This window comes from Nylanderia fulva, unplaced genomic scaffold (genome assembly GCF_048542155.1).
Source record: "Nylanderia fulva isolate GAGA-0341 unplaced genomic scaffold, ASM4854215v1 Scaffold190, whole genome shotgun sequence".
NCBI lineage: Eukaryota > Metazoa > Arthropoda > Insecta > Hymenoptera > Formicidae > Nylanderia > Nylanderia fulva.
This window is the reverse complement of record NW_028190162.1, coordinates 177069-193600: the sequence shown is the minus strand read 5'-3', so window position 1 is coordinate 193600 and position 16532 is coordinate 177069. Positions and strand designations below refer to the sequence as shown.

The 16532-nt window shown below is 26.2% G+C and overlaps 1 protein-coding gene across 9 annotated transcripts; it reads right to left on the bottom strand.

Moving 5' to 3' along the window:
* Positions 1–416: 416 nt before the first annotated feature.
* On the bottom strand, positions 417–12328 carry LOC146723505 (aminopeptidase N-like). Of its 9 annotated transcripts, none has more exons than XM_085481843.1 (14): positions 12245–12328; positions 11126–11232; positions 10734–10919; positions 9532–9999; positions 8621–8804; positions 8242–8392; positions 7475–7559; positions 5730–6124; positions 4536–4825; positions 3624–3823; positions 1414–1764; positions 1164–1233; positions 893–949; positions 417–818 (listed from the first exon to the last, which is right to left on the bottom strand). In XM_085481843.1, exons 2-14 carry the CDS (start codon positions 11134–11136, stop codon positions 585–587), a joined length of 2682 nt encoding a protein of 893 aa, XP_085337969.1. In that variant the 5' UTR covers positions 11137–11232; positions 12245–12328; the 3' UTR covers positions 417–584. The 9 variants fall into 9 exon arrangements, with proteins under 9 accessions (XP_085337969.1, XP_085337970.1, XP_085337967.1 ...); XM_085481844.1 differs by having other exon boundaries at positions 10734–10916; XM_085481841.1 differs by having other exon boundaries at positions 10734–11232.
* Between the last annotated feature and the right edge of the window lie 4204 nt (positions 12329–16532).

The window sequence follows — 16532 nt, the reverse complement described above, 5'->3', positions numbered from 1 at the left end:
AATATATAACGTGTACATTACATGTAATATCCATGTTAGTTGTAATTTCCAACTCATAGATGTAACATTTTAATATAACATATATTACATTGTAGTTATATTGTAATTATATACCAAATAGCACATCGATGTATTGATAAGTCAGTGCTATCTTGGGATATAATGACAATATAACTACAATGTAATATATGTAATATTAAAAATGTTACATCTATGAGTGGGAAATTACAACTAACATATACGTTACATGTAACATGCTTGAGTATATAACATTTATATACTGTGTTTGCTGGAATTATATAAAAGTAATCAATGTTTATATAAATATTGAAATAAAATAGTATAAAAGTCAATTTAACATTTATGATAATAAATATATAATTAAAAAATATGAAAAAATAATTAAAATCAATAAATAAGTATAAAATATTGTGTCGTATAATATGTTAAAAATAAATATATAAAAATTTAATATACAATTTTATATAATATTTTGGGAAATTTCATAATTGAGGCAGTTTTTGTAGTTTTATACTAATTTGTAATTATGTAATTATTGCAATTTTATGTTTGTATTATATGTCTTATGTTTTATTCGATAACGTACCTATTATTTCTACTATTACATTTACAGTTGACCCAATTGAGCTATTTGAGCTAACTTCAGTTAGTAATTTTACCGTACCATATATGTTGGATTCTTCGATCAAATTTTGAAAAAAATTTAGCTGATCTTTAATCTGTATTAAACGTTTTACAGCCTTCTGGTCAACTTCTGGAAATATTTGTTGCATATGTTGCTTCGCGAATTCAAATATCTGAAATAAATTTTTATTTATTATTATTAATCAGTAATTTTATAATTAATCATAAAATGTCAATACATACGTACACAAGCATGTAAGAGAAAAAGAGAAAAACATTGTATCTTGTACATTGTAATCTCTCTCTACATTGTAATAAAAAAATATATATATATAATATATTACGCAAAAATATATATAATTTTTATTAGTTATCGTGCAATTTACAGTTAATTATACATTATACATGCAATATATGATATGGCGGGATACATTTCGATTAGATATAAATATTACAGTGAGAATTTTACTAATTTTACAAATAAAAATATAAATTTTTTTGAAATTTATAAACTTTACCTGGTAAACTTGATCCTTAGAGTATGCATTATTAATAAGCACAATTAATGCTGCAGTGCTATTGATATGGCTAAAAAATTAAAGCAATATACATATATATATATATATATATATATATATATATATATACATCTACAATATATATAGAGAGAAGAGAATTATAATTAACACATACATATTAATTAAATTTTTATCAAAATAACCAGTATGTTTTATAAAGAAAATGTGTGCGTCCGTATGCAATATTTACCTAAATTTTATATCATTAAAATTTGTTAATATTTCTCGAAGCATTGTATTATTTTTAGTATGTGTTGCAAGAATAGAGAAAAAAACTATAGCTTGTATTTTATGCTGTTCATTTTGTATCACTTTCTTATTTTTATTGTCAAAGAACAAATCCATTTCTAATCTCATTAAAGCTGACTTCAGATAAGAAAGAACTTGGGGATTCTCGATGCAAGTAAGAAATTCAAACATTGTATAATCAGATTTTTCTTGGTATTTAGTAGTTGCTTCTGTCCATACTTGGTTCCAAACAGTGTAGTTCGCTCTTTTTAAACCATTACAATATGTCCATTTATGCCATTCAGGTAATATTCTACAATGTACAGAAAAGAAACATTTTTATTTTTGACACGTTTCCATGGTCGTTATATTTAGCATAAAAGTTTTAATAAATATTAAGGGAAGAAGTTCATATGCATTTACATATATACTATATACATATGCAAATAAGATACATATATTTTTTTCATGATTATTATAATCCTGCCTATGTATAGAAACAATATTATGAAGAACAATGTTAAAATAATTAGAAAAATAATGCTATATTACAACTAAAAATTATTTTAAACCAAACAAATTATTTTAAACCAGACAAATTGTTTTTTATGAATATTTGGGCGCTACAAATTTCACTAGTATATAAAATTTCCATTAAAAATGGTTTTTCTTGCAATATTTGATGTCTTTTGTAAAAAAGGTTAACGTTATTTAGAACGTCTGATTAAATATCATAAATGTATTAATTACCCTATAAAATGCACATTAACTTTTTTCATCAAAAAAAAAACGCGAAAAAGATATTCTTTTACATATTAAATCTCAATTTTATTTAGAACCTGCCGTACTAGTGAAGATTGCAAAATCGTAAAATTTAAAGAAATCTGAAAATAAATTGCTAATCTATAGAACAATATGTAATTTAAATATGATTATTCGTAGTCAATCCCTCTTTTAATTTCTGCGAGTATTATTTTATGTAAAAAACAAAACAAGAATTATTCTTATTCTAGAAATTTTTTTAATCATCTAACTAATTTACTTAAATACTAAGAACAGAATTGATAGAAATTGAACAAGTAAAAAAGAGAGACGTTTATGGAGATATTTTATATATATATAATTTGAAACATATATGTACAGGGTTTGTCCGGAAAGTAATGCGTCGCATTTTTTTAAAAAAGAATTTATTGATCGCATAGGTAAAACAACTTAAAATTGTTCGAAGTATGACCCTTCTGCGTCAATACATTTTTGCCAACGCGATTTCCATGCGTCATAAGATTTCTGGAACTCCTTGACTGGGATGCTGTTCAGGGAGGCCGTCGAAGTAGCTTGTACGTTGTCAACCGACTCGAGCTGTTGTCCTTTGAGCTCCCTTTTCAGCCGAGGAAATAAAAAAAAGTCCGCCGGGGCCAAGTCGGGACTGTAGGGCGGCTGCGGCACCGTTGCCACACCGATCCAAACTTCCACTCGGTGTTGCTTTTGCGCATCGGTCAACACTCTGGGCACAAGTTTTGCGCAAATCTTCCGCATGGCCAAGTCTTCCGATACAATCTCGTGAACAATCGTTTTCGGCAAGTTCAATAATTCCGACATTAAGCGAACATTCATTCGACGGTCTGAATTCAATAATTGGCGCACACGAGTCACATTGTCGTCCGTTCGCGATGTTGACGGGCGTCCTGCGCGGGCCTCGTCGGCGACCTCCTTCCGACCTTCTCTAAACATCTTGTGCCATCTGTTTGACTGCGATTTGGAAAGGCAATCGTCCCCGAAAACTTTCTTGAGCATTTCAAAAGTTTCCAGCGGCGTCTTGTCCAGCTTCACGCAAAACTTTATCGCATAGCGTTGCTCTATCGTTCTCTCCATCACAAGTTCGACGCGACCACTAAGCAGAGGTTCACAGAATAAGCCGTCCTAACCCTCCAAGCGCATGGAAACAATTGAGCGACCTACCGTTGGAAAGCTAAGGGTACCCCCCTTCCTCCCCAACCGGTCCCATCGCTCTGCGATGTATAGTCGCGTCACAAAAAAATGCGACGCATTACTTTCCGGACAAACCCTGTATATTGATATTCGATTATATATATATATATATATATATATATATATCAAATCTGTGTGCACAGTATTAAAAGTGTCAACACAAAAATATAACGAAAGACTTACTTATATTTATCACGATTTATTAGATGCAATTCCAATTGATGTTTGGCCATTTCTAAACAGTGAACATTCTCGACGATGCATCCCAATTTTGAAAGTACCAAGTTCAAATAATTATGTAGTTTGTAACGGTTCTCGTCAAAATGTATCGCTTGATCGTATTTTACTTCTTCAAACAAATTTTTTATTTTTAATAATACTTCCTGCAAAATTTGGTAAAAGAAATAAATTTTTATTTCTTGCTTAGATGATTGTACCATTAGCAAGATAAAAGTGAGATAATAATACATAAAATTCTAAATGTAAAATGAAGATGATTTTATTTTAAATATATCTAGATAAAAAATAAAATTATATAGTGAATCATCTAGATAATTTTCACAGATAATATTATTTTTAATTCACTTATGTAAATATAGTTGTAAAAAAATATAAATTATAAAAAGAGTATAAAAATTTATTCACACACACATACTTTTATTAATAAGTTTTTATTGGTTACTTTTTTTATGATCGCTACTAATAAGTTACTTATATACTTTATATATTATAAGTACTTATATAATTTTATATGCTATGACTTTAAACCAAATTATCTGAATATTATTCTAGATAATCTAATAAAACTTTTTTTTTAAGATGCAGATATAGATAATACATATTTACATTATTTATATAAAAATTAGATGATGTCAAAATTTCATCTAGATGATCATCTATATAATTTTATTTAGAAAGCAGCAAACATTGGTTATTTTCTAAGAAATTATATCAGAATTATTATTTAAAAATTGGTCGTATGCATCCTAGTGAGAAATGATGGTCGAATCGACGTCGATTCGTTGTCGAATATAATAATTAATAATCAATATATAATGATAATCTGACTGATAATTGCATGTAAACTGATAATACCTTTAGCACATTGGGAAGTTCTGGCGCATTTGAGAATGGAAATATTTGCAACATATATTGAAGAATTTTGATTATAGGATACCATGCTATGTAATTTGTTTCTCTTCTTGGTAAGTAGCTTGTGAGTTCCCAGAATATGGAGAAATTCAGTTTTCCTTGTATTGCGAAATAGAATGCATCATCGATGATTTGCGCCCGATTAAGAACATGAATATTTGTATATTCGTCAGAATTCAAGTAATGGGCAATTTTTCGCCAATTTTCAGGATCATAATTGACGCGATAGTATCCTATATTGTTCAAAAAATATATTTAATTGGTAAAATATTTTAAATATTATATACAGGATGTTTGGTAACTAACGGACCAATGATTAAGGGCGGATTTTTTGGCCAATTTGGAGACGATTTTTCCTTAGCAAAAATGTTGAGAAGTCAATAATTTTTGAGTTATAAGCGATGGAAAAAAATGGGTTTTTTGAAAACTAAACGTTTTGGAGTTAAAAGTCTAACATAATTACATTCTTCAGTTAATTTCAGGTAAAGTTGCCTATAATAAAATTTTAATTTGAGGCTTAGTTATAAAGATACATAATGACAAATATTGGAAAGTTGTAAAAAATGATGACCTTTTTCGACATTTTCGCTGAGGAAAAATCGTTCCCAAATTGACCAAAGAATCCATTTGTTATCGTTGGTCCGTTAGTTACCGGACACCCTGTATACATACATATACATATATATATATATATATATATATATATATTACAATAAAAAATATTTATTTCGAATGTACATGTATTTTATTTTCTTATATTTTCATATATACAAATTGTATTAGAAATTGAGCGCATATTTTATAGTGAAATATGTCAAAACTTTCCTATATATGTTATTTATAAAATATAAAATTATTATATGTCAATAATTCAATGTAAATAACTACTTATGTTTTGAATAATTGAGCGACATGCAGAGAATATTATTATTGTATTAACTAAAACTGATTTTAGTTAAAAAAAAAAAAAACGATATTTTCATGCAAAGAATATTTAATTAAAAATTTTACGAAAATGTTTTTTTAGAATATATTAAAAGAATATTATTGTTTGTAATATATGTAAATATGTATATTCAATTCTTATAAAAAAAAGTATAAAAATAAAAATATATGATAAAATTATTTAATATTTACCAGATTGTTGTATGTTAGCGATGATCCATTCATTTTCATTGAGATGCAGAATTTTCAACTCTGAATTCGACTGTGTTAAACACTCATTAACATTCGGTAAAGTTACATTAAAATCGACGTTTGTTTCCGATGTGTAGGTCACAGGTATAAAATATGATTGTTGATTTAATTTGTTATGAAACTCCTTCGAAATTTTCGCGATACCGTTAGAATAATCTCGTATCACATTTATAACAGGACAGAAAATCTGTGAAGACCAAATATCCATCACTTGTTTTACAGTTAAATTGTACGTTCTAAGATTGTATGGTAAATAGTTAGAGCTAAATTTATCCATGGTAGTTTGCATAATGTTCCATAGATCATCGGTACTTTTCGAATCCGAATCAGTAATTCTGTGAAAGACATTGCGGCAATTAACAATATTTGTATAAATGTGATGGCATATTTTGAATGTGAGATTCAAATCTAGACAAACATTATTGATAGGTTTTAATTTTTTATGTATATAAAGAAGAATTAATATTCTATCTACATGTGTGAATCTCGTTGCATTAGAAGTTACAAACTTATAAATATCTTAGTTAACACGCACAATATTTAAAAATATTAACAAATAAAATATAAACTAAAATTAAAATAAAAAAATAAATTAAAATAAAAACAAAAAGATTTGTGGTTGAACAAAAAAGCTGCATTGATATACGCATATTTTATGGATTAAACTTTCTTAAATTTTGTAAAAATTAAGTATCCATATAAAAATTACAAATAAATATTATGCCCAGCATAATTTCATTTTAATAATGATAATAAGATACGGCTCTTATGTTAAATAATAACTAGATAGAATAGAATAAGAAAAAGATATGATTTTGCTGTACGAGCCTAACGCGCCTAATAATTTCATTTTTTTGAATTATTTATTTAAATATTTTATTATCGTATTTTATTAATTTAAAAATTTTTTAAAAATATATTTTTATTAATTTCTTATATTTGAAAGTGAAATATATTGTTGTATATTTATGTATATGAATATATTTTTACATAAATTTTTGTTAATATATTCTTTCTGGCAAAGTTAATTTTTCAATGGTATTTATACATATTTTGTTATTAAAATTTTTGATAAATACGTGAATATAAAACTCATTGAATATTCTTTTTACTTAACATATATTTATTGTTGCAATAAAAAGAAAGAAATCTATTCCGCTCGTATAAAATTTAAAATTAATAATAATAATCAAAGGTGAGGCTAAACGAGCTTGTTCTATTTATTGTTTCAAATTTCGTTATTAATTTAAAGCGCAACGGAATAATGTGTAAGCAATATCTATTCGGCGGAATTATGTTTGATATTGACTATTATATTAGTAGACCTATACCTAAGTTTTTTATGTTTTAATTTAATGTTTACTTAATTTATTTTAACATGTATTGAAAAGGACCGAGTACGATTGAAACGTTTACCTAAATGTCAATGTAATAAACAATATTATACATCTGAAAAAATTATTTGCTCGTTTAGCCTGGCCTTTGATTATTATTATTAATTTTATTGTTGCATTTTGAATGGATTGTTACCGATATATTTTTACTCTTATTTTGTATCTATACTTTCAAATACAGATGAATATAACATTTATATAATAATTTGTATAATATTTATATTAAAAATACATAATTATTACATTATACAATAAGATGAATAAATATTACGAAATGAATATTATACTTACATATCTGTGTTTAAATACTCTTTGATGCTATCCCAAAATAAATTATGAGGAAAAACTGTTCTTAGCATATTCCATACAAGGGCTCCTATAATAAACGTATAAAAATTATATGTAATTATGTACATATACAGGGTGTTTCTAAAACTATTTCATAGATTTTAAGGGCGTATTCTGAATTGAACATGGGTTCAAAAGTACTTTTCCTTCGAGTTACAGCTCCTTAAAGTTGGGAGAAAAAAATTATTATAGCTCTCGAAGACTTTTTTCGCAAATCGTTGAAATTTTACACAGCGTAATAATTAGAAGTAAATACTTCATTTTTATGTGATTTGACAATTTGATTCGACTTTGAGAGAGAGATATGGCAAGTGGGGGGGGATGTTAATTTTCATTTTTGGACCATGTTTATATGAAATTTTTTTCATATTTTGATCTCCCGAGTATGCTCTTAAAATCTCTAACATTGTTTTGGAACATCCTGTATATATAAATACTTTAAATTTGAAGTTTGTTAATAAATTGATGATTATATAGCTAATAATAATGAATTAATTAAAAAAAAATTTGTTGTCGCAGCTGAATATAATAAGAGCAAATAAATGGACAAAAAAAATTTTGTTTAATCTGTAGTTAAATACATATACATTACAATACATAAATATTTATTTTATATGCACATATATATGTATTTATATATATATATACATACATACATATATGTATACGAGTATATACATTTTATAATATGTATTAACGTATGTACATACCTGTAATCGGAGAATGAGGATAAAATAAATCAGGGTTCAATATATCGTTCGTAAGTTCCATAGAACTCATTGCAATTTTAGAGTTTAGCTCACGAGATTCATGTTGAATTTGAACTATGAAGAAATCCATTATCTGGTCATCTGGAAATGACTACAGACATACTTGTTTATCGATTTTATTAAATATAGTATATATATATATTTGTAAAAGAAAATTGCACTAACTATATAAACTAATATGTATATAATTATTTGCTATTTCTAAAGTTAGCTTTGCATATTTTATTCTTCTATTTTAATATCATGTATAATATTATATAATATAACTTTATATTTTCAAAATTATTGTTAATGTATAACTATCTGACATAAATAAGACCTTATCGAGGATATATGTACGAAGAAACAAAATGAAGCCTTTGTTTAACCACCAGTGAGTCAGACATAACGGATTAAAAAGATTACCAATCCATTGATATGTTATATCATGAGCTATTGAGCACATTATTGTAATTTTGGTCACAGCAGGAAATAATACTTCTTTGTAAGCAATATCAGCTTCACTGAAAATTATTGGTAAATATTGCGATTATATCGAAAATTCATGTTATAATATTGATATAATATGATATAATTTAAAAATTTAAATTAAAAATTAAATAAATATTTAAATATAAAAATTAAACAAAATTAAATTAAAAATGGTAAAATAATTAAATATGTTGCACATATATCAGAGAAGGATAGTTCAAATCTTATCAAACAAAAGGAGATTTTTAATGAACATAAAAATGAATTAATTGAATTTTAATGTAAAAAAAAATTAAATTTAAAAAAGTTTATTCAATGAGTCATGTAAATTAAATATTTTAATTTTTTTATATAATTTTATGTGCATATCTTTTTATATCTTTCCTCAGATATATACCATAAATAAGATTTTATTTTTCAATATTCTCTATATTTTTTCTTTGATGTAATAAAATCTTTGAATAATATCCTTCGATTTTAATAAAAATAAAAAAATATAGACGCATCACAACTCATACAATAAATTCAATAATAAAGACGTAAACATATCTTCTTAACATCAAAATTTTGTGTCTTAACTTAAAATTATAAAATCAATTAATATTTTTTTTGAGTTCTTGATTTAATGTAATAAAAATTCTAATAAATGAAAGGAAAATACATGTCTTTGAATTAATTTAATCTTTAAAAGTTGAAAATAATATATGTATTTAAAGAAATTTAAATTGTACTTATATTATCTTAAGTGTTTTGTATTACTTGTAAAAAACTACTCCCGTAGTGTGAAAAACTTTGTCTTTGAAATTTGGAACAGCGATGTAATCCATCTTCGGGACTTTTTTTAAGAACTTCCAATATCTTTCTATAAATTGAGTTACGTTTTTAATGGTATATTCCGCCAATAACATATGAGGCTCCAAGTCTAATCTGCACCATAATTCTGTCCTATTCTTCAACGAATAAGAAACCCGCATGGGATACACATCGGGTAGTATAACTATTGTTACATCGTTTGCAAATAATGGAGGCGAGACTTGGAAATCCATAATCGTCAAAGACTCGTTATATTCATTTCGTTTCAAATTCATCGGCATATTCGACAGAACGTTAATTCTCATTGCAGGATTGTATTCTAAGGAGATGTTAAAGGTGGCGTTTAATTCCGAATCGTCCCAACATGGAAATAATTGTCGGCCTTTTCCGTATCGGATTAACGTAGCGGTGGACCTAATATAAATTTTAACAACAAAGTTTCGACAGTTATTGGTACATAGTGGAAAATATGCTAAATTATACCGCTTAAGATAAATATTAAAATTGCACAGTTATCAAATAAGTGGCAAAATATTTTTATTTATTTAAAACCATGATTTTTTTTAACAATATCTTAAACATGATCCCATCATTGTTTCATATATCGTTAATTAAAAATATTGAAAATGTAATATTTGGTACAATCTGCAATACTGGTTTGGTAAATTGTATTCATAAATTTTTAAATCGTTCCTTTTAATATACAATTGAAAAATGAATAAAAATAAAGTTTAATTTTCTACAAAACTTTTCAGTTTACAACAAAACAAATAAGAATGTCATATTTATATCCTAAATTTTCTTCAAAAATTGAAGAAATATATTTTTCACGTCACATAAAAATATAAAAAAATATTATTTCGATATAATTGTAAAATTTAATAATTGCTTCTTCAGTTATCCATCTAAATATAAAGAAAGACAAACTAATTTATAAGTATAAGAAAATTAATTTAGTAAATCGTAATTTATTAACATCCTAAAATATTTTAATTTTGTTTAAGAAATACAGTAGAGATACGATTTTACTAACGATACGATTTAGTATACTTTTCTGTACCTATATATACATATATACATATACATATACACATACATATAAATATAAGATAATATATTTTTTTAAATACATCTTAATATTTACTCACTCTTGATCTCCTTCTTTGTTCATGTACGAACTTAGCGAAATCTGTTGAAATTTTATTCTAAATTTCGCGTATAGAATATAAAGTCCATTTGCCATGTAATTTTCCGGTAAAACGTTATCGTCGAATTTAAGAACGACAATTTTCTCTTCAGGATAATATAAATCAGGTTTGTAGATTTTTTCACTGCTAACCGACATTAACATTACTCTTATTAATCTGATATATTTCGATGTACTTAAAGTTATGTTATGTATTCCACAATTAATATAAAAATTAATATAGGATTCGCCACTAGACTTATAAATATGCGACAATGTTATCTTCAAATTATAATGAAGAGGTAACAGACAATTCGATAATTTGTTATTAATTGCACTACAGTCCTTATTTACCGCACTTTCATGGATAGGAAAAGCCATTGCCATTACAACGATATATAATAAGACATTTAATGTCAATTTTAGGAACATCATTATATATCGGCTTTCGTTTCAGATATCTGCGAACACATTTTTTTTCTTTTGCTAAATGTATGTATGTGAAACAAAATACAGAAATAAGGAACGAGTAAAATGCAAACTAAATAAGAAAACTGTCGACTTCCGTGAGAAAATTAATCATTGAAATAATTAAAAAATATTTCTATGTCTTCAAATTAAAGAATCTAAACGCGATATTTATTTTTCAAAAATTTATTTTTTTAAATTATTAAAGTTATGAAAGTTATCCTTTTTTTCTTATGTATTTTAAATATGATTATATATATATTGCTGTGCTGTGTATATTATATATAACAATATAATATAATGTAATATTATAACATAAATATAGCAACATTTTTTAAAGACCTAGCGTAAAGCTTTTTTTTAAATCTTGAATATATAAATATCTTCATATTCAGATTGATGTATGTTTACCAATATGTAATTATCCAAGTTTATATGTATGTCATTTGTAAGTCATGAATACACTGAAGAAACAAATAGCACGAAGAAACAGTTGTCACGAAATTAAACTTTCAAATTATTTCCAATTTTGTCTACACATATATGTTTCATGAGCAAATTTGAATATTAATAAAAAAACATAAAAATACTTCTTGCATTTATCGTTATATACATATCGTATGAAAAATTAACATTTATTGCGTTCTTTTTTTTACATTTGTTAAATATTTAATTTAACATAACGCGGAAAATATCGATTTTAAAAATCCATTAAGGAAAGAAATGAATCAAATAAAGCTTATGCAAGTTGTTTTCAATTTTAATTTGTCATATGTCAAAAATAATTAAAAGAAGTTGCTGTTATAATTTATTTCTAAATTTTTTTTACGGCAATTGCAAAGAAAAAAATAATATAGATGTCAAAAGAAGAGGGATTAAAGATTTTCTTAATGTTTTCTTAACAAAAGCATAAAATCACTTTTAAAAAACAAAAACTCTGCAAACGCATATTTTTATATGCATATGTTTCGAAAGAAATATCTAAATATCATGTATTTACCTCACCTTATTCGTTGAATCGCCTGTTATTTTAACCAAAAGTATCGTTCACTGGTGACCTTACCTCTTCAAATAATCCTGGAAAACTGAAGGTGTTCGTGGTATGATAATATATGAAATACATAATGTCATGTAAATAGCTCCACAGAACACGCGTCTTATTCGTGCGTTTAATCGATTATATTATAATCGATACATGAGTATAAATTGTTCTCAAGAGATATACTTTTATATTTAAAATAATTTTTCTGAAAAAGCACTCGAACAATCTAATCGGGAAATTTTATGTTCTAAGAAATGCAAAAATGTAATACTGTTTTATATGTTTTTCTGATTTATATGCGAAACTATTTTCTTGCCATAATTAACTAAATTTTATACAAAACAAATGTATATGTATTATATACAGACAGTACCCTCCACAAGTTTGGAAACACCTTACAGTTCATAGTTAAACAATCGTATGGCAGCAATCTGTACAGATTTTTTGAATAAATCGTAAAATATTGAAATGACATTTTTATTTATAAGAGATCGCTGCCATGCAGTTGTTTAATTGTAAAATGTAAGGTTTATCCAAACTTGTGGAGGGTACTGTATGTATAAGTATATATAAATTAATATATGTAAATAAATAAATATAAATATGAAAAGAATATATATATATATATATATATATATATATGTATATACACAGGGCATCCTAAAAAGGTCGGACCCCTTAAAAATCTCAAAAAATACGTTTTACAGAAAAAAGATTCAGACAAAAGTTGTAGGGTTTAAAAAAATCTATTCATTGATTCTTATCAGTTTGACCTTGAGTGGCGTTACCAAGGTCAGAATAAGGACACCTTGAATTTCTTAAATGGACCTCTATATTTTTTATTATTATATGTTCTTATAGTTTACCTCGAGAGCTTTTCAAAACACTATAATTAAGTTATTTTTTATAAGATACTTTTTGAAAACGGGCTTTCATTAGATTTTCGTCTTAATAATATCATAATGATTCATTCAGCAACTCATCCTAAACGAGTTCTGAAAATCGTTTCAAATGACCCTTAAGAATACGTTGACTCTTAATAGGACTACACGTCGAAACATGTAAAATTATCCATTTATCCAATTTCTGGAGTAAAAAATAGGGTTCCCCGTTTAAATAACGCTAATACCGGCTGTTAGATAGTATAACTTTCAAGCCCTGTAACTCAGAAGGTACCTTATAAAAAATAACTTAATTCTAGTGTTTTGAAAAACTCTCGAAATAAGCTACAAGAATATGTAATAAAAAATGTAGGGTTCCATTTAAGAAATCAAGGTGATCTTATTCTAATTTTCGTGACGCCGTCCAAAACTGATAAGATGAATAAATATATTTTATAAGACCCTACAACTTTTGTCTGAAACTTCTTTCTGTAAAACGTATTTATTTCAATATTTTTAAGGGGTCCGACCTTTTTGGGACACCCTGTATAATCTATATAATCTCTAAAAACTCACCTTTAAAAAAAGGTAAAAAAAGGCGACCAGTTAAGGGCACGCCATTAACAAAAATTATCCATTGCAAACCCATGTAGAATCCTATCCTATTGCAAACCCATGTAGAATCCTATGAAAAATTAATCATTGCAAACCCATGTAGAATCCTAGGCAAAATTAACCATTGCAAACCCATGTAAAATCGTACCCATTGCAAACCTATGTAGAATCCTATGAAAATATAACCATTGCAAACTCATGTAGAATCCTATGAAAAATTAACCATTGCAAACCCATGTAGAATTGTATTAAAAATTATCCATTGCAAACTTATGTAGAATCCTACATTGCAAACCCATGTACAATAGAATTGTATGAAAAATTATCGATTATAAACCCATGTACAATCGTAACAAAAGTAATGAAATAAAAAAAAAATTGCGCCAAGTGAAAGTAGAAACTTGTACCAGTGGAAAATTAAAGTTGCAGACATATATAGAGTCGTATAATGAATCAGTAAAAATTTAAATTTGCAAATGTAGAATCGTACCATAAAAAAACTTATCTTTTAAAAAAAAAGATAAACAAGATGCCAAGTCCATGCGCCATGTGAAAAAGAAATAAAAAAATTTTAGTTAAAAAAACTGGGCGCGCTGCTAAGTTTCAAAATTACAATGCACCTTAAAGTAACATTAATTAATTTAAACACAAAACATATTTTAACTGTAATGAGTTTAAAAGTAACAATTTAATTTTAATATTGTTAGAATATTATTTAGCAGCGCTCCCAGTTTTTTTAACTAAAATTTTTTTATTTCTTTTTCACATGGCGCATGGACTTGGCATCTTGTTTATCTTTTTTTTTAAAAGATAAGTTTTTTTATGGTACGATTCTACATTTGCAAATTTAAATTTTTACTGATTCATTATACGACTCTATATATGTCTGCAACTTTAATTTTCCACTGGTACAAGTTTCTACTTTCACTTGGCGCAATTTTTTTTTTATTTCATTACTTTTGTTACGATTGTACATGGGTTTATAATCGATAATTTTTCATACAATTCTATTGTACATGGGTTTGCAATGTAGGATTCTACATAAGTTTGCAATGGATAATTTTTAATACAATTCTACATGGGTTTGCAATGGTTAATTTTTCATAGGATTCTACATGAGTTTGCAATGGTTAATTTTTCATAGGATTCTACATAGGTTTGCAATGGGTACGATTCTACATGGGTTTGCAATGGTTAATTTTGCCTAGGATTCTACATGGGTTTGCAATGATTAATTTTTCATAGGATTCTACATGGGTTTGCAATAGGATAGGATTCTACATGGGTTTGCAATGGATAATTTTTGTTAATGGCGTGCCCTTAACTGGTCGCCTTTTTTTACCTTTTTTTAAAGGTGAGTTTTTAGAGATTATATCATTCATTTTTGTATATTTTTATGACCGGAATAGAACAATTATTAAACATGTTTATCTAAACTTCTTTGCTTAAAATGATGTGTACAATCATATCCTAGAATCCTGATCATTCCTCCTAAAGCACCCTATTTATATAAATTTACCCATATGTGTGTGTGTGTGTGTGTGTGTGTGTACTAATGTCGAGCATTTTTTATACATTTTCTATTAAATTTAGATAAAAGTTGCAGGATTTCGAAAAAGAAAAAGTTGACACAGACTTTTTCCTAAACGGCGATTTTCAAGGTTATTTAAAGGTCACTTATATTTTCAAAATAGAATTACCTTAATTTTTCTCATATAAATCGATTCCTCGCAATATTTACTATAAAAAGTTGTAAAGGTATAATTTTTACATAATCTTACATAAACTTCGAAATATTACAAATATTTTATTTTATGAAATATTTCAGTTTATGTAAAATTATGTTAACTATCTTTTAAATTATTCACTTTTAGCCATCTTACCCTTACAACCTTTTATAGTGAATATTGCAACAAATTGGTTTACATATATAATATATATATAACATCAGTTATTATTAATTAATGTTTACATTTATTTTTAGACTTACTAGAGCTCAAATGCTCCACATTTTTTGCAAAAACTGTTTATTCTACAGATTTCAAATATGCTTTTAAATGATGATTGAATATTTCCTTTTTTTAATTATTTTTATTATTATTTTTCAATCTCAATCAACTTTTATAACTTTATGCCAGCACGATACAAATACATATGTCTTTATTTTTTTTATTATTTTCATTATTATTTTTCAATCTCAATCAACTTCTATAACCTTATGCCAGCAGGATACAAATACATGTATGTCTTTATTATTGTATCAACTCTTGTCTTTTCCATGTAACCATGTCTTCATAGTTTGAATTATCCCTTCATCTTCTCAATCTTTCGTAGAGATTTAATTAATTAAATACACTTCACACGAAATAAAGTTTGCTGGAAGATATACAGCAAACGATAACTGTAAAAACATGATTACGTGGAAAGAACAAGAGTTGGTACAGTAAAGGCAAGTAAGTAAGTACATGTAATGTATCGTATTGGCATAACGCTATATCCGCGGAGCAGATAATGTGGCTGTAGAGGTAGTCTGCAGTGCAGCTAATGTGGACGTAGATGTTGATTGAGATAATTGTCTAATATAAAATAGAATTTAAAAATTTAGTTTAAAAAGCTGTTGCATATATAAATAAAGTTTATTTTTTCTAAATTTGGAATATGTTTAATTAATTAATTTTTTAAGTCTATGTTTAATAAATTTTTTAAGTCTGTATTCAATAATTTTATTCATTTGATAAATACATGTATGTCTTTA